At 35.6% G+C, this 26529-nt stretch overlaps 1 protein-coding gene across 3 annotated transcripts in view; it reads left to right on the top strand.

Moving 5' to 3' along the window:
* UGGT2 (UDP-glucose glycoprotein glucosyltransferase 2) overlaps positions 1-26529 on the top strand; it is a 184724-nt gene that overhangs the window by 78306 nt on the left and 79889 nt on the right. For all 3 annotated transcript variants that reach the window (XM_001916487.5, XM_023621731.2, XM_023621734.2), the window contains exons 15-20: positions 464-599; positions 8217-8348; positions 17222-17386; positions 17952-18075; positions 18171-18269; positions 20293-20387. In XM_001916487.5, coding sequence (XP_001916522.1) covers positions 464-599; positions 8217-8348; positions 17222-17386; positions 17952-18075; positions 18171-18269; positions 20293-20387 — 751 coding nt within the window. The remainder of the gene's footprint in view (positions 1-463; positions 600-8216; positions 8349-17221; positions 17387-17951; positions 18076-18170; positions 18270-20292; positions 20388-26529) is intronic.

The raw sequence follows: 26529 nt of genomic DNA, 5'->3' as shown, positions 1-26529 counted from the left end.
AATTCAAAGCATTGGTTATCTCTAGTGCCTGACACAACATAGCTGTGTGTTTACAATGTCATATGCTTTTATAGTAGACTCTGTTAATCAAAGCTGCTTGGTAATCTTGCTTACCCTCTTACCTTCCTGGGAGAGTGATCTGATTACTTTGGGTAGTTAAAGATGGATCCGTTTCCCTGTGGTGGTGTTAAAAGTACACTTTCCCTCTTTTTTTCCCCGGAAAAATAGATTGTTTGATAATATCACCAACGGAGAGAGTTTGACATTTTGGACGAATCCAATAGATATGAGGATTTTGGTGAACAGACATTACAAATCAAACCTTTTCAAATAATGATATTCCCCTTTCACCCATCTACTAACATATTCCCTCCATCTAGATGTTATAGTCTAATAATGTTTAAAAGTTGTGGTTTATTGTGGTTCAAGAGGTAGTTGTGACTTATTCATTTTATTTTCCCAGAATTGGTTTTGTATTCATTGTTAATACGGATGATGAAGTTGATGGAACAAATGATGCTGGAGTTGCTCTTTGGCGGGCTTTCAGCTATATTGCAGAAGAACATGATGTGTCACAAGCATTTGTTTCCGTACTAAAAGTGAGTTTATGTGTTAGGTATAATTTCTGTAGAATGTACAGTGGGTTTTTTTTTTGCATCACTGTAATTATTATTATTTATTTTAACATTTAAAAGTTTATAAATATGACTGTGGGAATTAATACAGATGATGAATTTGATCCTTGCAAATCCCAACTGAGGTACATAATATTGTCCCCACTTTACAAATTAGGCAACTGAGACTCTGCCAAAATATATGAGTTTGCTCAGGTTTACCCAGCCAATAAAGAAATTTAAATTGTATATGTAAGTTTAAAGGCAAACATATTAATATAAAATGATTAATCAGGGAAGAATTCTTGCACTAGGTCTTGAGTAAAACGAACAGAAAAGATTATTGCAAAATTAAATATTCTAAATGACAAAGTATGCAGACACTTGCTAGAGAATTTCAAAAGAGGAAGAGATCACTTCATGATGGCAAATTGGTGTGGAAATGGTAAGATTGAGACTGAGTTTGACCAAGAGGTTGTGTAAGAAAAGTCAGAAATTGATAAGAACCTGATTAAGGAAGAACAAGAAATAGGAAGATTATTTCATAATTCAGGTTTGGAAATTCTCTCATGGCCCATCATGGAAATATAAGTGTATTAAAGAATTATATTGTTATTATTAAGAAAGTCAGGTTATAGCTTAAAAAAATAACCTCTGTTCATTTTTATACTCAGTCTTTAGCTTGTCAACTATTATTATAAGAAGGAATGATTCTTCTTCAAACTGAGAATGAAATTTCCAAAGCAGTGTAAATTTCCTCCCCTGTTTCTGTAACTCCCAGGAGAAACAGTAAATGCCTCACTGTCCTGGGGTATAGAAACTACCTACCCTTCTGTGACTTGGGCAGTGGAATATGTGTCAGTATTGTATCTCAGTCTGTTAGTTTTACTAACTGATTGGTGTAAGAGTTTATAAGGGACTTAGTCAAATTGACATATCTTTTTATCATTATTATTATTAATGTCCAACTACCTTTTTGCAAAAGGATCAATATGCTGTCCAAAACTAAGAAACTTGAAGACTTGCCAAAGTTATCTTTACCTAAGTTATCTTAGTTATCTCTAGTGAGTCTCTAGTCTGTAAGCATTTGGTATCAGACACTAATTTGCATGTGATGGCGTATTTTGTCAATCACTTGCCTACTGAATTATCTATTGTGATGTTCAGCACAATACTATAATTTCTTGGAAAACCAAATTATACTGGAAACCATAGGATTCAATACAAAGCAGCATAAAAGTAAGTATTGAATATGTGCCACAGCCTATAAGTGGTACTAAACAACTAGAGGAAGAAAGTGAAGGAAAAATAACTGAGGAAGGAATGTTTAGAGAAAGATAGTAGAATCCACTGGGGTATGGAGTGTGAGAATATTTGTGGTTATTCAAACCATATATGCTTAGGGACTCCCAAATTTTTGTGTCTCACAGGAAAGTAAAACATTATTGAGCTAACATCCCTTAGATGACTTAGCTTCACTAATTTAAAATAATTTGAGTAAAATCTAGTCTTTTAATAAAATACATGAATTGTAAAATCTCTTTAATACTGTTTCATTACTTTCAATGAGCAAATTATTTTATCTAAATAATTTGAAAATACAGTATCAGGAGAGAGGAGGAATATAATAGAAGACCAAAGTCATAAGAAAAGTATATAAAAATTATTGAAATGTGGTAGATAGTTATTGTAGAGTAAGTACAGTATTTATAGTAAAACAGTCTGACTTTGTATCTCAGTTCTACTGCACAGTGGCTGTACGAACTTACAAGTAATTTAATTTTTTCTCCCTACCTTACAAGATTAAGACTCAAAAAATTGTATGTTACATACTTAATGAATATTTGATGAATGCATGTTTTAGAATGTAAAAGCACTGTAAGACTAACTTTTGGCCATGATGGAGTAACTGACACCAGATTAGCCTTACCACAGCAGCACTTATAAAACTGGACAAAGTACATGAAATAAGTCTGTTTTCAGATGTTCAGCGAGAGGTAACACAATATGATCCTTGCAAACGAATATATTTTTGAATATATAAAGATACTCACAGAGAAAGACTGAGAGAACTCCTTGCTGCTTCAGAAGAAATACTGAAGGAAGTCCTTTAGGCTGAAAGGAAGTGACATCAGGTGGTAACTCAAATCCACGGGAAGAAATGAAGTGGAAACAGTAAATGAAATGTAAACATATGGGTAGATATGGAAGGCTGTATGAATGTATTTTCCTCGTCTCTTCTTTAAATTACACAAGATTGAATAAAACATAAATTCTGGTTTATGCAGATGTAATGATACATGTGACAATAATTGTACAAAGGAGCAGAGGATAAAATGGATCTATTTTGGAATTTAAATTCTGTGTTTTGTCAATATTAAGTTAAGATTAATAGGAAGCAGATTGTGGTAAGTTCTGATGAATATTTTAATTCCTAGAGTAACTGCAAAGAAACTGAGTTATAAAAAGCTTAAAAATCAAAGGAGGAATTGAAATGGTGCACTAAGAAATGTCTGTTAGGCACAAAGAAAGCAGAAAAGGAAGAAGCAATGATCAAAAAACACATGTGATATGTAGAAAACAAATAGCAAAGTGGCATAAGTTAATCCAACCATATTAGTAATTATGTTAAGTATAAGTAAATTAAACTTAAGCATACTAGAAGAATGGATATAAAAAGATGGAAAATTATACACAAAACAAATATTCAACAATATAGAAGAAATAGATAAATCCTAGAAGCATATGATCTACCAAAACGGAATCATGAAGAAATAGAAACTGTGAACAGACCAATTACTAGTAAGGAGATTGAATTGGTAAGCAGAAACCTCCCAACAAACAAAAGTCTAGGACCAGATGGCATCACTCGTGACGTCTACCAAACATTTAAAGAAGAATTAATACCAGTTCTTCTCAAACTCTTACAAAAAACAGAAAGGGAGAGAACACTTCCAAACTTATAAGGCCAGCGTTACCCTGCTGCCAAAGCCGGACAAGGACACTATAAGAAATGAAAATTACAGGCCAGTATCCCTACCAACATAGATGCAAAAATCTTCAACAAAATACTAGCAAACTGAATTCAACAGTACCTTTAAAGGATCATTAATGATCAAGTGAAAATATTTTCAAACCACGTATCCAATAAGGGGTTAATATCCAAAATATGCAAGGAATTCATACAACTCAATAGCAAAAAACAAAACAGATAACTCAATTAAAAAATGGGCAAAGGGCCTGAATAGACTTTTTTCCAAAGAAGATATTACAGATGGCCAACAGGTACTCAACAGGATGCTCAACATGATTAATCATCAGGGAAATGCAAACCAAAACCACAGTGAGATATCACCTCACACCTGTTAGGGTGTCTGTTATCAAACAGACAAGAGATAAATGCCGGCAAGGATGTAGACAAAAGGGAACCCTTGTACACTGTTGGTGGGTAAAGCCACTATGGAAAACAGTCTGAAGGTTCCTCAAGAAATTAAAAATAGGACTACCGTATGAACCAGCAATCACAATTCTGGGTGTGTATCCAAAGGAAACGAAATCAGTATCTTGAGATATCTATACTCCCATAATCATTACAGCAGCATTCATAATAACCAAGGTATGAAAACAACCCAAGTGTCCATTGGTGGATGAATGGATAAAGAAAATAATATATATACATTAATAATACATATACAATGGAATATTATTCAGCCTTAAAAAAGAAGGAAATACTGCCATTTGTGATAACATAGATGAACCTGGAGAGCATTTTGCCAAGTAAAATATATCAGGCAGAGAAAGATAAATACTATATAATATTCCTTATATGTGGAATCTAAAAAAGCTGAACTCATGGAAACAGAATAGAAAAGTGGTTGTCAGAGGCTGGGAGAGGGGGGAAAATGAAGAGATGTTCGTCAAAGGATATACATTTCCAGTTGTAAGAGGAGTAAGTTCTGGGAATCTAATGTACAGCGAGATGATATGGTTGATAATCCTGTATTGTATGGTTGAAATTTGCTAGAGAGTAGAATTTAAGTGTTCTTTCCAAAAAAAGAAAAAAAAGATAAATAGATGATGGATGTGTTAATTAACTTGATAGTGGGAATCCTTTCATGGTGTATATGTTTATCAAATCATCATGTTGTAGAGTGTAAATATATTACTATTTTATTTGTCAATTATACCTCAATAAAGCTGAAAAAATATAATAGAAAAATAAGTGAAATTTGTATGGAAGAATAAAACCCAAAATTGCTGAAAATCTCTTGAGGAAGAATAAAGTGATGGGACTCACCATACCAAATAATAAGGTGTATAAAGTTATACTAAGACAGCACAGTGTTGGTTCAAAGGAAAGATGTGTATAGGCCAAAGGAACACGTGGGGCCTCTAAAACTGAGGAATTCAAAAGTGGCATTACAGTAAGTGGGAATGGACTTTAAGCAGCTGGTGGCTTGACAATTGATTCTGCCAGTGCAAACAGATAAGACCTCACACTTTATATAAAAATCATTTCAGTTAGCTTAGTGTGAAAAACAAAGCATTGAAACTTTTAGAAGAAATTAAGACCCCAAGGGAAGTAAGGGTTTCCTCAGTAAGACTTAAAAAGCCATGAGTCTGAAGGAAAATACTGATAAATTTAGCTGTATTACAAATGAAAACAAATGTTTGCAAATGTTCAAATGTTTACAGATGAGAAGTGAGGAGATAAAAGTTCCAAGCAAGAAATCCGTAAAAGATCTGTATTCTATGATGTAAAGACTTCCTACAAATCAAAAAGAAAAATACAACCCAAGAGAAGAAATACATAAAAGAATTCTTTTTAAATACAAGAGGCTACATTAATGATAAACAAAAATTTATTGAAATTATTGAGGTAGATAAATATTTATTACAATTAATGATAAATAAGATCATTATCTCAGAAATCAGAAAAATGCCAATAAAGACTACCCTGAGATATTATTTTATAGCCTGTAATTTGGCACTAATTAAGAAGGCTGGCAATATCTTATGTTACTGAGAATGTAGAGCAATGTTACCCTGCCTTTAGGAATACGAATTGGCACAACCACATTGAAAAACAATCTGGTTACGTCCAGATTTGGAGTTAAATTTGCATATTCCCTAGACGCACTCACACCCTAAGAGAAAATCTTGTACCTGTGCCATAGGAGACTATTCTTAGCATCCATAATAGCAACAAACTGGATACCTACCTATCTCTCTATCTATATCAGTGGTAAAACATGGGTAAAATTCAGTCTATTCATAAAATGGAACATGATATATAAGAGCATGGCTGTATTTGAAGCAGAATGAAGTTATGGAAGGCTAATATATTGCCATACAATACACTTCTTAAAGGTCACAAGCAAACAAAGCTAAATGTAGTGCATGGGGAACATTCAGGTAAAACTCTAGAATTTAAAAGGTAAGGGAATGTACACAAACAGGATGATGCTTGCATCTGGGAGCAGAAGGAGATGAGATAGGGAGAGAAGTTGTGCTTCACCAGTACCAGTGATATTCCAGTTCCTGTGTTATGTGGTTTGCTCATGGGGACTATTCATTTTATTATTTATTCCTTATAACATGTATGTTACATACATGCACTTTTTTCCTACCAAGTAGCATAACTGTTTTTAAAATTTAAAAATGTATTAAAAAATGGAGTCATTATATATCTAAGTAGCTTATGGAAGAGATTCTGGCTTCCTTAGGTACCTTAGGAAAGTCTAATATTTTAAAAGGACTAATTAGTAAAATGCCTAATCTCAATGACTTTTCATATGTAACTTTTGCTTTATTCAAAATCTCATTTTTTTTTAATATAGTAATGTTTTAGTTATGTTTCTTTTGGCTACAAGTAATAGCATACCTCCGTTAAAGGTGGTTTTAAACAAAAAGGAAGTTAGTAATCTCAGAAAACAAGAATTTGAGAGGTAGGCAGGCAAGGCTGGGGTTGGATCATCAGATCAGCAGCATCGTTAAGGATAGAGGCTCTTTTCATCCCTCCACTCTGCCATCTTCCACATTGGCAGCATGGGTGCAAAAAGGCTGCCACATTCTAGAGAACACATTTGGACTTCATGATGTCTGGTGGGAGCCTTCCATCTTGCTTCCAAGTTCATCTTCAGAATCGTAGGTCTGCTTGAGTGGAGTCCATTTGAGTTGAAGTCAGGTGGTCTGAGTTTCAGTGGTGTTTCAGGCTTCAGTGCCCACCAGCAGCCTGACTTTGAACAAGGCATACATTGCCTCATTTTCTGGGTGAACTTGGGCAAGTACTTTTTAACAACTTGGATTCTTTGAATGAGAAGAAACAAGCTGATCTTCCTCTTTCATACAACTGCAGCTGTACTACTCCTCCATTTCCACCTTGTGCTTTAATCATTTGTCTATAACTCTGCTTCTCCATTAACTGTACGTTCCTCGTGGGCTCTGGGGGCATCTCGGTGAGAGGAGGGACCTCCCTGGAGACTGAGACACTGGTGGGGGCCATTGCTCTGACCTGGTCCAGGCGTGTAGACCTAAAATCTCATTTTTGTAATCCCTATTTATGTTTTATAGAATACTGAACTTTTCACTTTGTTTCTTTTTTAGTTAGATCATAGTATGTCCTGCTTTGATTTGAGAAGAAAACTTGCCCCTATGTTGAGAATCTCATAAAACTAAACTCTGTGGCCTAACTGCAGACCTGTGCCTCTTCTTGAAGGAATAGGTTACAAAGTTTACAGTGATAAAAGGAAAGCAAAGAAGAATGCTAATTCCTTACTGTGAGGAATAGTGTGGGGATTCTGTCAGCCATAGTATGAGGATTATCTCTGGCAATAATGACTTAAGTGAATTGGAACTAAAAATACTATTCTTAGTTGATATATCAAAATACTACCTAATGGTATTTATGCTTACTAGTTGTTCCTTCTGCTTGGAAAGTTCTTTCCCCACAATGTCTTAATGCTAGCTCAGTGTTCATATTTATATCTTGACTAGGCCACTACTCAGAGATGCATTCTCTCTTGACTCTCGGTGCAAAACTGTCCTTTTTCCCCATGCCTAGAACATGCTTGGGTCATAGTAGAGGATGTATGATGAAGGGAGAAATGAAGCAGTAAAGGAGTAACAGCTTACAGTATGCAAGTGTGTTTAAAACATTTGAGACGGGGGGAAGAGTGGAGGAACAGAGAAAACTAGTCAAGATATTTACTGAAGAGCAATCAGAAATGAAAATAAAGCATTTCTGAAATCAGTCATTTAAAATGTCTTACACATATTTTTTTAAATAAAGGTAACCGTTATAAGAATCACAGTGTCTAGTTTGATCAAAATAGAGTATAACATAAATTTATTAGGATTTTGAAAGCTATAGAATATTCACAAGACCATTTTTATTAGAAGATGATATATTGTATGGTTAAAATGATTTATTTATCTGTATGTGTGTGGGGGGAGGTGTGTGTGTATATATATATATATATAATATGCTTAGAACTTAGAAAATATGTTCTTTATTTTATAAATCTATCTGCATGCTAAGGGAAAGAAAGAAAACTAATTTCTATAAGATGGAAGTTAATTGTAATATCTTTGTTTCCGCAGATGTACCAAAAAGTGAAGAATCAAAATATACTCACTGTAGACAATGTGAAGAGTGTCCTCCAAAATCAATTTCCTCAAGCTAATATTTTGGATATTTTAGGGATTCATTCTAAATATGATGGCAACAGAAAGGTAAGTTGGAATGCAAATTTTCAAAAACATGATCAAAGAAACTTTGATTATAGTCTCGTGAATAAATTATCTGAATATAAATAACTCTTGATTTGGATTTTAGTCTCTCAGAAGGGAAATTTTAGACCTTTGAATGACACAAGTTGGACACAGTATTTAAGTTGCCACTATTTAATTTTTGAAAAATATGAAAAAAAAGGTAATTCTCAGGATTGACGGGATAGAAAACTTGAATGTAAAATCTTAAACAATGTAATTTGTGCTTTTTGAGGAAGAAATGGAAAGTTGGCTTTTTAGTTAAATGCTAGGACAAGAACCAAACTTAGGAAAATGTGGCATCATTGGGGTTGAATTTCTAGTGCTTATATGGATATCAAGAGTTGTTTAAAAAGTAGGTCTGATCCTGTCACTGTTACATGCAGTATCCCTCCATAGTAAAAGTAAAGTTCAGAATCATTAGCATCGTAAAGGTCCTACTGGATTTGGCCCCTATTTAATTCTTTAGTCTCATCTTTCACTACTCTCTTCCTTGCTCTTTCTGTTGCAGCCATATTGGCACTATTTCAGGTTCTTGAATGGGTGACCTCCTGATCAGAGGAACTGCACATGCTTGTTCTCGATGTTTGTCGAGACTCCCTCCCTTTTCTTCCTAGCTTGTGCTTACTTATCTTTAGCTCTTGGCTTTAATGTTACTTTGGGGGAAAAGTATCACTTGTGGGAAAAACTTGTGGGAAGCATTTTCTAACCCTCTATATGAGATTAAGTTGCCCAAGCTAACTTAGATGCTAAAATAGTACAATATAGTCCTGTGTAATACTAATTATACTTAGTTGTTCAGTACCTGCCTTCTCACTAGACTGCATCCTCCATGAAAGCAGGAATAGTATTTGTCTTGTGGGATGTTGTAGGCCTATAGCTCTGTGAGTGGATCATGTGTAATCAGTAAATAACTGTTGAATGAGGAGGCAAGGCTGAGAGTGAGGGTTGGTGTGGTAGGAATGGAACTTCAGGAGAGCAATGAAGTTTTAGAAATTGCTGCTCCGTGGACCAGGAAAGGGAGTAGAGTAAAAACATATAAAAGAATTGCCTTGGTGCTGAAATTTCTGCTGAAATTGCCTACCATAAATTTACAGGAGTGTCAATCTTTTCAGTTTTAAAGACAGTCCAAAATGCCCACCCATATGAGTGAAGGAAGGTAACTAGATAAAATATCTTAAGGTTGAATTTCATAGGACAGGTAAAGCATTAGCATAAGAGGCCCAAAGAATAGCCCATCAGCGAGATCTGTGGAGTGCAGGCTGTGTTGAAACGGAATCAAAGCCAGGAAGCCAAAGGTCTGGTGGTCTTTATGCGATTGAAAAGCCAGTGTGGTAGAAATTATGGATTTTTGTTGTTGTTGTTACTTATAGAAGAATGGTTTTCAAATGGTTGCTTTTGAAGTGAGAAAGGGTTTCATTGATTTTTTTTCAAAGATTGGCCCTGAGCTAGTATCTGTTGCCAATCTTCCTTTTTGTTTTCTTCTTCTCCCCAAAGCCCCCCAGTACATGGTTGTATATTCTAGTTGTAGGTCCTTCTGGTTGTGCTATTGTGGGACGCCACCCCAGCATGGCATGACAAGCGGTGCTAGGTCTGCACCCAAGATGCGAACCAGCAAAACCCCAGGCCACCAAAGTGGACAATGTAAAGTTAACCACTGAGCCACGGGGCCAGCCCCTGATTCTTTTCCATTACTATATTTTCATATAATTAAAAAACAAAACTAAAAAGCAGCCAAGATGAGCTTCCTTTTAAGGCCAGGTTGCACGGAGGCATCTCTTTTGATAAAGTTATTTATGGCACTAAGAAAATTTAGAAAGAAAATTATTGTTTTATAAGTACTTTTCAGGCATTCTGAATTATGGGGAGAAGGAACAAAAATTTCCTATAAGGATTATGTAAGCTCATGGAATAGAAAAACAATGAGTTTTTGTATATTAGGGGTCCTATTTGCAGAGGTTGAAAGCAGAATGTTGCACCATTTGTGTTTTAATATTTGCCAGTAGCGAGTGTTAATTATAGGAGTCCTGGAAGTAATTCATTACTTACACGTTACATGTTATGTTTTTCTTTTTCTTTCTTTTCTTCTTTTTCTTTCTTTCTTTTTTTTTGTTTTATAGAAGTGGGTCTTTTCTCTGCTTGCTACTAAGTAATAGAACACAGTTTCTCTTGAGACCTTACCTTCCTTAGGCACTGGCACTTCTGCAAATATCATCTCTCTTAAGTGTGACTGATAGATAGATGCATAATGATGATACTAAGAATCACTTCCCATTCAAGAGTAAAAATTTTTTCTGGTTGATTTGCCTGTTTCTTTTTTATTAATCTGAAACCACTTATTTGATTTTTCACTAAGTTGTATATGCTTTATTTCTTGAAAAACCTCTTCTGATTCAAATTAATTATACCATTTAAAGCCTTTAATAATGCCTGTGTACCTGAGGATATTAAGTGCATCTAAATAACATACGTTCCTAAGAACAGCTAGATAGGAATATTCAATAATATTCAAATAAATATTCAAGGTATTTATTTAATTTCAATATATTTATTAAACAGTTTGAAATATTGTTCATAATACAACATATATAGAAAGAAATGGATTCATTTATTCATGTCTGTTCTAGGTAAATGCAGCAGCAATATATGCTGTAATACAAATGGGTTAAAGTTGAGATAATATTATATGGCCAAAATGTACTACATATTATCTGTTGCTGTAAAATATCACCCGAGTAGCACTATGTTATCCTTAATAGCACTATGTTATCCTTAAGTAATGATATTCACAACTCAATATTACTGTTTCCTCTTAACTGCCCTTTTTGTACATACTGTATGTGGATGTAAGTTTCATTTCCAGCTGGGCTATAAGTACTTCAAAAAAAGGAATCTTGTCTTATTCTTTATTCCTCAAGTTGTACAGTGCACGCCTTAACTTTTAGATATTAATTTGCTGAGTTTCTGTTATAGCCATTGAGGATTGAGCTCTCTTCCACCTCCCTACCTTCACTTAGTCTCCCCCAGTCCAGTGGTATTACTTAAAATATTTAAAACTGTTGTGTTTTCGAGAGCAACCAATCAGAACGTTTCAGATCAGGTCTTAGAGCTGGAGTAGAGTCTTAGAGACCCTCGTGCTGAGGCAATTACTAACCCTGTAGTGGCTGAATCATGTTGACATGGAGGGTCTGGGAAAGAGGTCCACTGGTTCTCATGGGGGAAATCACCATCCCAAGACAGCAGTTATTTACCAGCTGGTACAGAAGTATTTCAATACATAGAGAATCGGTAAGGCCTGTCCAGTGCAAACCAGCTAATTATCAGATCTGTTTTTAACACATTTTGATTAAGTGAATATTTAGTGTGTGTGACTTTTTAAAGATTCCTTGCTAGTAAGTCATGTACTATGATTGTCCTTCCATTTGTTAACAACTTTTTTTCCCCCTGAGGAAGACTCACCCTGAGTATCTGTTGCCAATCTTCCTCTTCTTTTACTTGATGAAGATTAGCCCTGAGCTAACATCTGTGCCAGTCTTCCTCTATTTTGTATGTGGATTGCCACCACAGCCTGGCTTGACAAGTGGGGTAGGTCTGCACCCAGGATCCAAACCCACAAACCCGGGCCGCCTAAGTGGAGTGCATGGAACTTTAAGCACTGGGCCATGGGGCCAGCCCCTTAACAACTTTATTAGCTTTGAGAATTACTCCATTTTTTTACCCATGTGTGTAGTTTTCTACATACTGCAAACGTATCCAAATAGTCAAGAGATTGGTCAAAGAACCCATCTAGAATGTTCCTTACAGATAGTCATAGCATGAACAAACCAGCACCATCCCTTGCACACACCAGCCCCAAGAATGCCTTTCTGCAGCTGTGCCTGCCCTTTCTCTAAACTGAGCTGGTTGGCTCCAGACCTGAAGCACAGCTGTCATTTCTGGATTTCCCTTTGCTGCTCTCCTTCATAGGATCTCTGCTTTATCTCTGGTTTTGTGAACACTGTGCCTCTCCTCTTGTTGATTTATTTCTGATTTTATTTCTCTCCCAAGCAAATATGCATGAGAGGAAAATTATTTGAACTTTTTGTATTTAAAATTTTAATTTTATTATTTTTTTAAATTTTATTATTTTGGGGGGTGGGGGGTGGGGTGAGGGGAAGATTAACCCTGAACTAACATCCACCACCAATCCTCCTCTTTTTGCTGAGAAAGATTGGTCCTGAGCTAACATCTGTGCCCATCTTCCTCCATTTTATATGTTGGATGCCTGCCACAGCATGGTTTATAACCAGTGCATAGGTCCATACCTGGGATCCAAACCAGTGAACCCCAGGCTGCTGAAGCAGAGCATGTGAACTTAACCACTATGCCACTGCACTGGCCCCTAAAAATCTTATTTTATATTTGCGTGTTATTGATAGTTGGACTGGGTGGTCATTTTCCTTCCAGATTTTGAATATTTTCTTCTGCTGTCTCCTGGCTTTTAATAATGAATGATACCATTCTGATTTTGATTCCTTTTTCTTTCCACTTGATTGATTGATTGATTTTTCCTGTTTGAAAGCTTTTAGGATCTTTTTATCCTTGGTGTTTGGAATTTTCGTGATGTTATACCTTTGTCTTGATCCTCTTTCATTCAATGTATTGATGACCTTCTTCTAATGGAGATTCCTGTCCATCAATTCCTGGAATTCCTTTGTTATTTCTCTCATACTTTTGTTTCCTTTATTTTATGTTCTTTCTGAATCTTCTGAGTTGAATCTTTATTTACTTTTTCTTCTTTTTTTATTCCTTTGTCTTGTGTGATTTTTTAAAATTTTCTGGACATCTTTCCTGTTTTCAGTTCCTTTTTTGTATCATCCAGTTTTTCTCTCATGGACACAATATCTTTTTTTATGTAAGAGTATTAATTTTTTGATATTTTGTTCTGCTGCCTGCATTATCTCTGCTTTCTATAGCTTCCTTTTTTCCTATTAATTGTAGTTTTTCTTTTTTGTGTTCAAAGAATTTGTCAAATGTCTCATGATGTCTGATTATCTTTCAGATGTAAGAATGAAATTCTAAGAAGCAGATTACAATAAATGGGTTTTGTTGGTTGGTGGGCCTCACTCAAGGGGCTGAGCTGATTTTTTTTTCAGTTAAAGGAACAACAAATGTCTTTCTAATACTGACAGTCTGTTGCAGCATTCGATTTCTTCAAATGAGAATTCTTTATTTTCATCTTAGAAGGAATATATGTGGCAAATGAGAGGATGTAGAGGCAGAAAGTGAGGATAGGTCTAGAAACAGTTAGCAAGTTAAGCAGTGAAATGAATTTTTTTTGGTGTTACCATTTTAAGATATCTGCAGTAATTTTCTTTTGAAATTATGAAAAGTGCTACGGAATTTTGTAGACTGAAAATGCCATGCACTCCTTGGAAATACTAAATTCTATTTTTTTAGTATGTGAGTACAGTCTTCTGTTTTCTCCCTTTTTACTCCTTTCTCCCCCTAAGACTGTTCTGTAATGATGATATCTTCAGTCTCTTAATTTCTCCATTTTTCCCAAGTCTACTTAATCTCCAGTTTAAACTGGACTCTGTTATTTGACAATCCCTCAGTTGTGCTTGGTCTTCTCTCCTCTCTATTCCTCCCAAAAGTTATTCTAAATGTTCATTAGCCTATAAGCCCCTTTTTCTACCTTCCTCTTCATGCCTAGAAAATCATTCTGACTCCTGCATCACAAAAAAAAATAAATGCATTTAGGTCTTTATTCCTTAAACTCATATTTCTCTCTCCATTCAAACTTTGTACTTTCAACCAATATTTTTTGAGTACTTATAATGTTCTAGGCACAAGAGGTAAAAGAATAGAGTACAAGAAAGATCTCTTGAAAACTAAAAATAAAATAAAAATTTAATGGAACAGAGAGAAAAAAAAGACAAAGAAATGAAAAATAAGAATAAAAGGTAAAAAATTAGAGATTCAATCCATAAAATTCAGAAGGAACAGAGACAGAAAGGAGAGGAAAGCATCAGAGAAATATCACAAAGAAGTTCCCAAAATTGATGGACATGAGTCTTCACTGGATGGGACCCAGCAAATGCCCAACACACAGAATGAAAGAGGAGTGCCCTGGGGGCTGGGGATAAGGAAGACTTCTCTGAAGCACTGAGTCCTGAAGTAGGAGGAAGAGTTGGATTAAAGAAAACAAGGAAGTGATAGGAGATTAAGATTTTAGAGAAAAATGTTAGCAGGTCCTGAGTTGCAAAGGAATTCAGAGAAGTTGGTGTTGCTGCCCTATAGATAGCAAGCATGTGTTGTATTTGTGTTGTGGAGGGAAGTTCCTAGATGAAGCTGGAGAAATAAGCAAGGGGCCTGATTACACAGGGTCTTGTGAACAATATTTAATTTGAATTCAGAAGAGTAGAAGACCTTGGCAACAGTGAAAAACCTGAAAAGATATTAAGGAGTAAAGTGACAGTGATGTGAATTTTTTTTCAAAGAGCATTCTCTGTTGTTGAGAATGGATTTTTGGAGGGTAAAAGTATGTGGTGAGATGAATTGGGAAACATATAGGTGAGAGATGGGTTAGGAGGCTTTTGGAAGAAGTAGAGGCAGAGAAAAAGGGACACAATCAAGTTATTTAGGAAGTACAATCCAAGACCTGCTCCTGGATTGGATAGGGTAGAAGAGAGATGAGAAGTTGTCAAGGTCGACTCCCAGGGTTCAGTTGAGCTGGGAGGGTTGTGATGCCATTGCCAAGATGGAAAGCAGTGGAGGAGAAACTGAGTTGGAAGTAAGATCAGAAGTTTAGTTTTTCACAAATTGAATTTGAGGTGCCTGTGAGATTTCCAGAGGACATGTGAAATAACTGAGTAGATATTGGTGTCTATAGCTCAGAAGAGAGGTTTGGGCGAAAAGTATAAAATTCAATGTCATTGGCTTATTCGTGGTAATTAAAGTTTTTAGAATGGACAGGTTGCCTAATTGGAAATTATAGAGTAAATCAGAAGAGGGCCTGTATTTCAAGCAGGGACATCTTTCTAGAGGTCCAGACCTATGTATTCAACTGCCTAGTGGATTGCCCATAAGAATCTTACATCAAAAGGATCTAAAACCAAGCCCATCATCTTCCTTGTTACCCCAAACCTTTTTTTCTTTTTTACGTCCTATCCTAGGGGATAGCATCATCATTCTCCCAGGCCACCTATGCTAGAAGCGTTATAGTCATCCTAAACAACTTCTTTTCTCTCATACTCTCCCAAACAGTAGATCATCAAGTTCTGTCTCTTCCATCAGCTAAATAATTCAGAAACTGCCTCATTCTCTCCTTGCGTGTTACCACTGATTTTCGTCTCTTGCTTTTTCTTTCCCACCTTGTTGCAATAGCCCTGACCCACGGTCCCCAGTGTATGCTCTCCCCGCCTTGTCCTGCGCATTGTTGCCCCGTATTCTTTTTTAAATAAGCAAATCTGATCATGTTATCTGTCGTGAACCCTCTTCCTAGAGAATTGACCATGCCCCTCCTTGGTATCCTGGATACTATATCCACACTTGTTTTTAATATATCCATCTCTCCCTCTGTTAAACTATAAGTTTCCTTCGGATAGACTTTGCATACCATTTATATGCATTCATAAGTCTAATACACAGTAAGCTCCCAACAAATGCAGAGATAATATAGTCCAGTGGTTGGGAGTTCAGACTCTTGGTCAGATCTAAGTTCAAATTCTGTTTCCAAAATGTAGTAGCTATGTGGCACTGAAAGTGACTTCATCTCTCTCTATCGGCTTCATCGTCTGTAAAATGATTGTAATAGTAGTACTTAGCTTCATGGAGTGATTGTGAAAATAATGCCTGTAATAATTATTATAATGATACATAGTATTGAATAGCAAATGAATTAATTGTTTAGTGACACTTTATCATTCACAAGATAAGATCCAGGTGTTGAGGACCTTCATGATCTGGCCTCTGTCTATCCCCTCTGACCCCATGCCTGACAGCGCTCTCCTATATATAACTCTCCCCACTGTAAACACAGCAAATCATCTGCCATTGCCTAAATATGCCATATTCTCTCTTCCCCTCCATTTCTTGCTGTGCTGTCCCTTTTCACTTGAAATGTCTTTCTCCACTTTATTTCCCTAGCAAATTTTTACTCATCCTTTTGGTTTCACTCCCTAACAGAGGCCTTCTCTGATCCCTTCCTCTCCGCACTCAAGCTTGGTTAGGTGATTCTTTTTTGGGCTCCCATAGAACCTTGTACCTGCCTGTTTTGTTTGTATATATGTGAACCCCTTGAGGGCAGATTTTCAGCTCTGTATTCACAGAGTCTAGCCTAATGTTAGTGGCATGAATTCAATAAATATTGATTAACCTAATAATACAGGGATGAATGAATCTCTGATGCAGGTAAATACATTTTTTTTTTAAAAGTAAATGTCACCCTCTATATCAAGGGTCAGCAAACTATAGCCCATGCGCCAAATCCAGGCCTCCCACTGCCTTTTTTGGTAAGTAGAGTTTTTTGGGGACATGGCCATTTTCATCCATCCATGTGTTGTGTATCACTGCTTTTGCACTATAACATCACAAGTCAGTGGTTGTGAAAGAGACCAAATGGTTCAGAAAGCCTAAAATATGTACTATCTGGCCCTTTACAGAAATGTTTACTGACTTTTGCTCTGTCTAGGTACATTACTTTCCTTTAAATAATGTTTGGAAAGGACAGATAAAATTAGAAAAAGTAAAATTTGGAATATAAAAATGTGGTGGTGTCCCTTTCTTTTTCTTATTTGTTTCTTTTTCAGAGAGCTATATTCTGTTTAACTCTCAGTTGTTTTTTAATTGTATAGGCAGGAGCAAGCTTTTATAAGATGACTGGCCTAGGTCCTTTGCCTCAGGCTCTTTATAATGGTGAATCCTTTAACCGTGAAGAGCTGAATATTAAAGAACTGGAAAAGGCTGTTCTTCACAGAATGGTGGATGTAACTGTATATTTACAAAGGGAAGTTTTTATGGTAGGTAAGCGTTTATGAGAAAATGTATGATGAATGATATTTATATATAATTTTTTGTATTAAAAAATACAAAAGTGGGGCTGGCCCCGTGGTGGAGCGGTTAAGTTCACATGCTTGGCTTCAGCCACGTGGCGTTTGCAGGTTCAGATCTCGGGTGTGGACCTGGCACCACTGGTCAAGCCATGCTGTGGCAGCATCCCATGTAGAATAGAGGAAGATTGGCACAGATGTTAGCTCAGGGCCAATCTTCCTCACACACTCACAAAAAAATACAAAAGTAATAGCAAAAGTTAATTTTGTAAAAATTTCCATCCTGATCATTTAGTAGTGATTTTAAAAGTAATACTTAATTAAATTTATCTGTGCGTAATTACAGCTAAAAATTGCTTAGTTGGAAAGAAAATTCAAAGTTTTACAGGAAAATTTACTATAAGAATCCTAAATTGCATATTATTTATTGATTTATTTTAGGTTACATAGTCTTCAGATGTATTCTTTGCATAACTTTAAAACGTATGCATATAAATTACCTATATTTACCTAAGTGATATTTTTGTTATTTTAGGGCACATTAAATGATTGGACAAATGCAATTGACTTCCTTATGGATAAAAAGAACATTGTACCCCGTATAAATCCTTTGATTTTGCACACCAAAATGCAGTACCTTAATTTAATAGCTACATCAGGTAAAATAATCCTTCCATATACTTTTCTACAAATGCTTATTGAGTTGTGAATGTTTTTTAATTCATTATTTAACATTTAATGTTAAAATTTTCAGTAACTGCTGATGTTGAAGATTTCTCTACTTTCTCTTTCTTGGATTCACAAGATAAGAGTGCTGTAATTGCAAAGAACATGTATTATTTAACCCGAGAAGGTAATTAAGCATCTTTTATTTTCCTGAATTTATTCCTAAAGTAGCAAAAACTTGTGATTTTAGTAAGGTGCTTGCATAATACATTTTGCATGTTGATCTTTGACTAGAGGCCTGGTTTTCAATTTGAGAGTTTGTGATTTGTTATGATGTAAGGATTGTGCTGAGAAAATGATACCTCCTTTCCTAGCTAATACTGTACTCAGAGGGATTAATCTTGGTGTTTTGCCTTTTTTTAAAGCAAGCTATTCCATTTTTCACTTTTTTAAGAAAGTGGTAAAATCCTTTCAAGACTATGTAAACTGATATCTTATAAGGCCTGAATAAAAGTATAATTCCAGATCAGAGGAGAACAGTTGTGCACTCTGATTAATAAACAGCATTGGGATGTTTTGCTTAGGTTAGGGGTCACAGCCAAAGGAGGGGAGACCAAGACAGGAACATATTTGGAAATAAGGATTTAGCCAGACAGGGAGTCTGCGGTGGGGCCACAGATTTGTTAGGTACCATGAACTATTCAGAGATGGAGACAGTTAAAGTTCAGTTTGTGTTGGTTTTGCTTTGTTTTGTGTGACCTGCTTGGCTCGAGAGAGAAAAAGGAGAGCCAATACATGAGAGAGAAAATAAGGCTGATTTTCATCTCAGTATAAAGCAGTAGCTTTCTAACAATGAGAGGGATGTAAAGATGGAATGAGCTATGTAGTAAGGCACAAATTTTTATGCATGAGAGAGATTTAAGCAGAGGCCACACAACCAGTTTTCGAGAATGCTGTAGAATGAATCCAAGTTTGGATCAGATGACCCCAAATTAGTGTATAACAGACTCATGACTTTATATCCATAAAGTAGTCTCTCTACAAGAAATCCAACAAATAGTAAAATAAAATGCAGTTCCATGTTATGGCAGGCTAAGGTCCTGAATGTGTCAAGCTAAGGGAAAAGGAGACAGAGAAATAAGGAATAAAAAATAGGAGAAACATATTTGTCAGGTTCTGGGTTGTATTTTGAAAATTGCCTCTGGGCATCAGAATGTTAGCCTATCATTAATGCCCTTTCGTTAAATCTCTTGCAATTTAAAAGAATACTTTATTAACTGAGAAACACCTAATTTCCTCCTATTTGCATTTATGTACATGTGTAAGGAAATAATAGAGTTGTGAGAAATTTACTTTGCACTTTTGAAATATTTCTCAGTTTACTTGCTGTGATGGTAAAAGTGCTGGCTTTAAGAAGGCATCAGAATTCTTTACCTTTCTTTTTTGAAAAGAATGTGCTGCTGCCTTACTGTTTTTTTCCTGCCTTATTCTTAATTTGTTTCTGAAGGTTGCGAGTGGAATCAATGTTACCCTTCTTTTTGTTACAATTTTGTGAAGTTAGATATTACTCAGTAGCTTCACATCTATTCAAGAGTATGTTTGGGAATAGCACATTTTTTACGGTCGTTTTAAGTGGGTCATGTGATTTAAAGGACTAGTTTTTCTATAGGTTTTAATGATAGCCAGAGAAGTATTGTTTCAGGTGTTATGTGCTTAGGCTGGATGAAATTAAACCCACTTAACTGTGACTTCAGAATTAAAAATTGTTTCTTGCTGTGACTTCCAAGTTTTCAAATTTTTCTGAAAATCTACTAATAAGCTTTATTATATCTGGTTTTATATATATGTGGGGTATAAATATCAATTTTTTTTTACAAGTGTAGGTAGAAGGCAGTTTTGTTTGACAACACTGGAACTGTGATAAGCATAATACAATTTTTGTCGACTGGTAAAGGTATCCACAGATATGTTCCCTAGGGGCTGTTTCTTCTGGGTAACTGAGTTTGTATAAAGCTTATGTAATGAATTACTCTTTTAGCATTTTTATATGTACATGAGTGTGTATATATAATTTTTAGCAATATTTGCTTATTTTGGGAAGGATTAACTGTAATACTTATTTTTTATGTATTTCGTTAACTGGAAAGGTCGCCTGCTTTTTGTTGGACCTTAAAAAGAATTAGTTTGACTAAACTATTTGAAACTTTCAGATTATGATGTAATTTCTTCAGTTACTCTCTGGATTATTGCTGATTTTGACAAACCATCTGGGAGAAAACTGCTTTTTAATGCATTAAAGCACATAGTAAGTATTTAGATATTCTTACTACAAAAATTTTTGTTGTTAATTTCAAGAAAGCAATGTGAAAAACATGCATTAAATCTTTGTCCTCACCCACGTTAACATTTTAAGTACCTTAAGTTGGTCAGAACAGGGTGCTGAGGAGACTAAGACAGGAATTCAAATTCAGTCTCCATGTAAAACAGGTAACTTTGCCCAGGAAAAAAAAAAAAACCTATGTTTCTTCTATGATTTGTGACCTATAGATTCTATTCTAGCCCTTTCTGTTGGACATATACATATCTAATAGTGTGTACAAACTGAATGGTTGTATCTCCCCAAAATTCGTATGTTCAAATCTAATCCCCAATGTGATGGTATTTGGAGGTGGGACCCTTAGGAGGTAATTAGATCATGAGGGTGAAGTCCTCATGAATGGGTGTAGTGCCCTTATAAGATGTCAGAGAACTGGCTTAGTCTCTTTCTGTCCTGTGAGAATACAAGAAGTCGGCAGTCTGCAACCCAGAAGAGGGTGCTCAGCGGAACCTGAGCATGCTGACATTCTAGCCTCCATAACTGTGAGAAATAAATTTCTGTTGTTTACTGGCTACCCAGTCAGTGGTTACTCTGTTGTAGCAACCCGGAGTGACTAAGGCATAGTGGTTATAAATAGGCTGTTAAAACAGAGTGACTGGTTCTAGATCCCACCACTACCTCAGTGACCCCAGATCTACTTTTTACCAACAACAGGTTGTAATAGCCAATTTTCATCATATTATTAGGCAGCACTTTCTTTTCTTTGATTATTGAAGAAAATTAAATAAATTTGTCTTACTGACGAGTATTTTAAGCTTTAAGTAAACCTTAATTTTCTTATTTGATAATTACAAACCAGTATACTTCAATAGAATATACTTCTGTGTTTATTTAAAAGTACTCTTTTATAACCTTCTGTACTTCTACAGGAACATAAAAGTCTGTCTAGATAAAAATACCTAAGAAACATAAACCAAAATATTTTATGAAATTGTTTTTTATTAGCTAAGTATAAATTTATTGCTTTGTAACAGATTACCCCATACATTAATGGCATAAAATAATAAACATTTATTTTCTCGTAGTTTCTGGAGTTTAAGAACTCAGGAGTGACTTAGCTGAGTGGTTGTGGCTTAGGATTTCTCCTGAGGATGCAATCAGGATTTTGGCTACAGTCATCTGAAGGCTTGACTGTTGCTGGAGAATAAGCTTCTAAGATGGCTTATTTGCATGGCTGTTGGCAGGAGGCCCCAGTTTTTCACTGGCTGGTAGCAGAATGCTTCATTCCATTGCCACGTAGACCTCTTTTTAGTGTTGCTTAAGTATCCTCACAACATAACAGCTGGCTTTCCCCAGAATGAGTGATAAAGAGAGAGACAGAAGCCACAATGCCTTTTATGATCTAGTCTCAGAAGTCACACATAATACTTCCACAATATCCTGTTTGTTACATGGACCACTTCCATGCAGTATGAGGAGGAACTATACAAAAGCCTCAGTACCAAGAGGTGGGGATCATTGGGGACCATCTTGGAGGCTTGCCACCACATTAAGAATAATTAATATGTTTTAAACAAAACATAACATCTGCTAGAAGAATTTTCATTTAATATTAGACAATCTCAGAACACATTCTGGCTTTTCACAGACCAGCACATTTCAAAAATGGTTGTTTGGGATCTATGGAGCAACCATCACTTCTGCCTTCTCTTTCTTCTTAAGAATCTCTGGTAGCATGTTCTTTGAGAAGCTCATGCACTGCCTTTCCCCAGTAGTTGCAGTGTATATGGGTCTCCCATTATGCATATGCTGGTAAATTTAGTGGTGTCCCACAGTTCTCTGAGGATCTGTTCATTTTTTTTTTACATTCTGTTTTTCAGATTGTATGATCATTATTGATTTATTTTTAAATTCAATGACTGTTTCTTCTGCCAACTCAAATCTAGCGAACCCCTCTGGTGAATTTTTCATTTCAGCTATTATACTCTTCAACACCAGAATTTCCGTTTGGTTCTTTTTTGTAATTTCTGTGTCTTTGTTATTATCATCTGTGTAATAAATTATTATTATCAAACCTTCCTTTAATTCTTTAGACATGGTTTCCTTTAGTTCTTTGAACATATTTCTATGTATGCTAAGTTCAACATCTAAGGCCCCTCAAAGACAGCTTCTAATGCCTGTTGTTTTTTTTTTCTTTATTTGAATCACACTCCCCTCATATTCCATCGTATGTCTCATAATATTTTATTGAAAAGCAAACATTTTAGATAATACACTATGGTACATTTGGGTACTGATACGCCTTCATCCCCAGGGCTACTTGTTGTTTGTTTGCTTCATCATTTATTTGTTTAGTGATGTGACTGAACTAATTCTATAGTCTATTTCCCTCTCAATATATATCTCTGGTGTTCCTGCTCAGATTTTTTATCCTTATTTTTATCTTTTATCTTGGTTTCCTAGGGACTGCCTCTGGATCAGCAGAAGCCACTTACTGCTCAAAGGTTGTGCTTAAGTCCTCAGAGCCAGTTAGATTTTCATCTTTTACTGTTGGATGTATATTTGACTTAGAGACTACTTTTGCAGTTCAGGGATTTTATAACTTGGCCCCAAATTCATCCATCTTGGAATGTTGGAATTTCCCTTTGTAATTACTCCTGAGAAGATTCAACCTTTGGCTGCACACAGTCTTCCACACTGCCCAGGATGGGTTTAATTTTGTTTTTAAACCTTACTTCCTAGAACTTCCTCCTGGATCAGAGCTGCTTTTTATTCAGCAGTGTTTATTCAGGGAATGCTTTCAAGGTGATTCATGTCCATTCTGATTTTCCCGAGTGGGGCCAGTTAGCATATCTGTAGTTTTACAGACCCTCAGGGACGAGTGTGATACCAGGACAGCTCTTCCTGTCTCTCTCTTTCTCTAATTCTCTCTGTTAAATTTCTGCCTACTTTGCCATTTTTCATAATATATTTTTCCTGGAGAACCATATAAAAACAGGCCCCAGGTGGGATTTCACCCACAGGCTATAATTTGCTGACTCCTGATTTAGTTCTTTAATTGAATTATCTATGATATCATTCTTATTTTTATTCTTTCCAGTGTTATGTTTTGAGCCTCTTTTATTTTTATTTCATTTCAACCAACTTGTTTTTAATTTCTTTGTTTATCTCACTTGGGCCTCTCCTTATGGCTCCCTGAGTCTGTTTTTTGGAGGCCATATTTTCTTTTAATTGCTACATAAAATTCAAAAGACTAATGTAATGAGCACTTACACACCTAACACCTAGATTCTATGATTCTTAATATCTTGCTATATTTGTTTTATATAATTATCTGTTCGAGGGGGTGGAGGGATAGGAATGGTCTAGATCATTTTAAAGTAAGTTGTAGAAATCAGCAATCAATTCTTACTTAGGACTTCAACATGCATTTCCCAAGAATAAGGATATTCTTTTACATAACTGCAATACAATTATCACAGTATGAGGACTAAGTCTATGTTAGATTGTTCCCACAAGATGTGTTTTCTTTTTTCAAACCAGGATGCAAACAAGTTTCCCACAATGCGTTTCATTGTTACATTTCATTAGTTTCTTTTATGGTAGAACAGCCCCATCCACATTTTTTTGTATTGACTTTTTAGAAACCAAGCTAGTTGCTTTGTAGAAAAATCCCACATTCTGAATTTCACTGATTGTTTCCTTATAGTATTTTTGACTTGTTCTTCTAGTTCTTATGTTTCCTCTATTCTATAAGTTATGTCTAAAGTTTAATTAGATTCAGCTTAAACATGTTCTGGCAAGAAGGCTTCATCGTATTGTATGTGTTGAGCCTTTCCTTATGGCCTTCTTGTTGTTGAAGCACATGACTGTCAGGTTGTCTTACTGTACAACAAGAAGCATATAAATATCAGGGTTGTCTTACTACACATTTAAAGGGTACAGTGTTGATAGCCAAATCTCTACTTTGTAAATGTGTTTCTTCCTTTTTCAAATAGGAATTAATCTACCAAGGAATATTTTGACACCATGTGAATATTGTGTTGCCCACAATCTTTCACTTAATGCTTTTATGATCTATTGATAATGCTTGCTTGAATCAGTTATTTTATTTTTGATAGCAAAAGAGAGATTATTCTTCATTGATTAGCTGGTAGTCTTCTGAAATAAGAGATTTTTCCCTTATCAACAGAGGATGACATGAAATAAAATTCTTCCTAAGAATCCAGAGGAAATTATTTACTCTTTATGTTTAGTTACTAGTTTTCAGAGAAGGGAGATGGTGTAGTAGTCCCCTCTTGATGCCAAATACTGATTTTTTTCTTTTATTTTCAAGTATCATTTTGCTCATGGATTTTTTTTTTCAGTGTCTTCTGTCATTTGCATACATGGTTCTTTTAGATGCTGACAATGCCCCACTATGGCTAGTGAACCCTGTCAAGCTGACTCTTATGTTCTTTTTCTGAGCACTTTCTTGCTTTCTGATAAATGTCCTTTTTTGACCTTGTATTCTCGCTGTCTCAGATCTATAATCTGCCATTTGTTCAAAGAATTCTTACTTCTTTTTGTGGGAAATGGTAGTTAGAAAACCAGATCTGAGTGCTAAGAGTGTTCATTGTTATTAGAATGCTGGTAGTTGGCCAGAGGGCCCGCACATATGACAGAAAAGCAGCAGCTGTGAGCAAGCCAGCCAGGGGTCACGACAGCTCTTGACCCCCACCCAGTGGCAGCAGGTAGAAGCTGCGACCAAATACTATCATTACATGGAGGCACATATCCATGCCATCAAACAGTATGAAAAAATGTGTTAGTACTTCAGACCTGAAGGAAAATGACAAGCACCCAGAAATCAGTCCTGAAGGCACGGAAATTTGTAATCTAAATGATAGAGAATGCAAAATAGCTATCATAAAAATATTCAATGAGTCACAAGAAAGTACAGATAGACAGATGAAATCAGGAACTTCTTCACAAAAGAGATTGAAACTATAAAGAAAAACCAATCAGAAATATTGGAGATGAAAAATACAAAGGATGAGATAAAGATAATTCTTGACTCCCTGAACAACAGAGCTGATATTCTGAAGGAAATAATCAGCAGTCTAGAGGACAGAAATATAGAAATGCTTCAGATGAAGGAGGAGAGAGAACTAAGACTAAAAAGAAATGAAGACATTCTCCAAGAAATATCCTACTCAATTAGGAAATGCAACATAAGGATTGTAGACATTCCAGAGGGAGAAGAAAAGGAGAATGGACAGAAAGCTTGTTCGAAGAAATAATAGCTGAGAACTTCCCAAACCTGGGGCAGGAGCTAGAAATACAAATGAAAGAAGCTAATATCTCTCCTAATGAAAAAGACCTTCTCCAAGGCATAAGCTAGTAAAGCTGGCAAAAGTCAATGAAAAAGAGAAAAACACTAAGGGCAGCAAGGCAGAAGAAAATAAATATCAGGCTTTCAGTGGATTTCTCAGCAGAATGATATACTCAAAATTCTCAAAGACAAAAGCTTTCAGCCAAGAATAATCTATGCAGCAAAAATATCCTTTCAGATGTGATGGATAAATAAAAACTTTGCCAGATAAACAAAAGCTAAGGGAGTTCATCACCACAAGACACCCCCTACCAGAAATGCTCAGGAAGGGGGCTTATGAAGCCTTGAACAAGGAGATAGACAAAATCAGAAAATTACAGGTCTCTATCAGAACATGTTAGCAGTTATAACATCAAAGATAAAGAGAAGGAAAACCAAAAATAAATATAAGCTCGTTATTTTAACCACAAACTCACAGTACAAATTGGAATAAGTTGTGACAATAACTTAGAAGGGGAAGAGGACAGAGATAGAATTGGCTTAGTCTAAGGAACTAGGAGGCTATCAGAAAATGGGCTCTCTCATCTATGAGATTTTTTTATAGGAACCTCACGGTAACCACTAAACAAATAATCAGAACAGAGACACAAGTGATAAATAAAAATAAAACTAAGAAAACCATCATAGAGAACTACCAAACTGAATTAGTAGTCTAAAATACATGGGACAAGAAACAAGGGAAATGCAGAAGAACCGGAAAATGAGCAATTAAATGGCAGCATTAAGCCCTCATACATCAATAATCACTCTAAATGT

This window comes from Equus caballus, chromosome 17 (assembly GCF_041296265.1).
Source record: "Equus caballus isolate H_3958 breed thoroughbred chromosome 17, TB-T2T, whole genome shotgun sequence".
Taxonomy (NCBI): Eukaryota; Metazoa; Chordata; class Mammalia; order Perissodactyla; family Equidae; genus Equus; species Equus caballus.
This window is presented reverse-complemented; position numbering and strand designations above follow the sequence as displayed.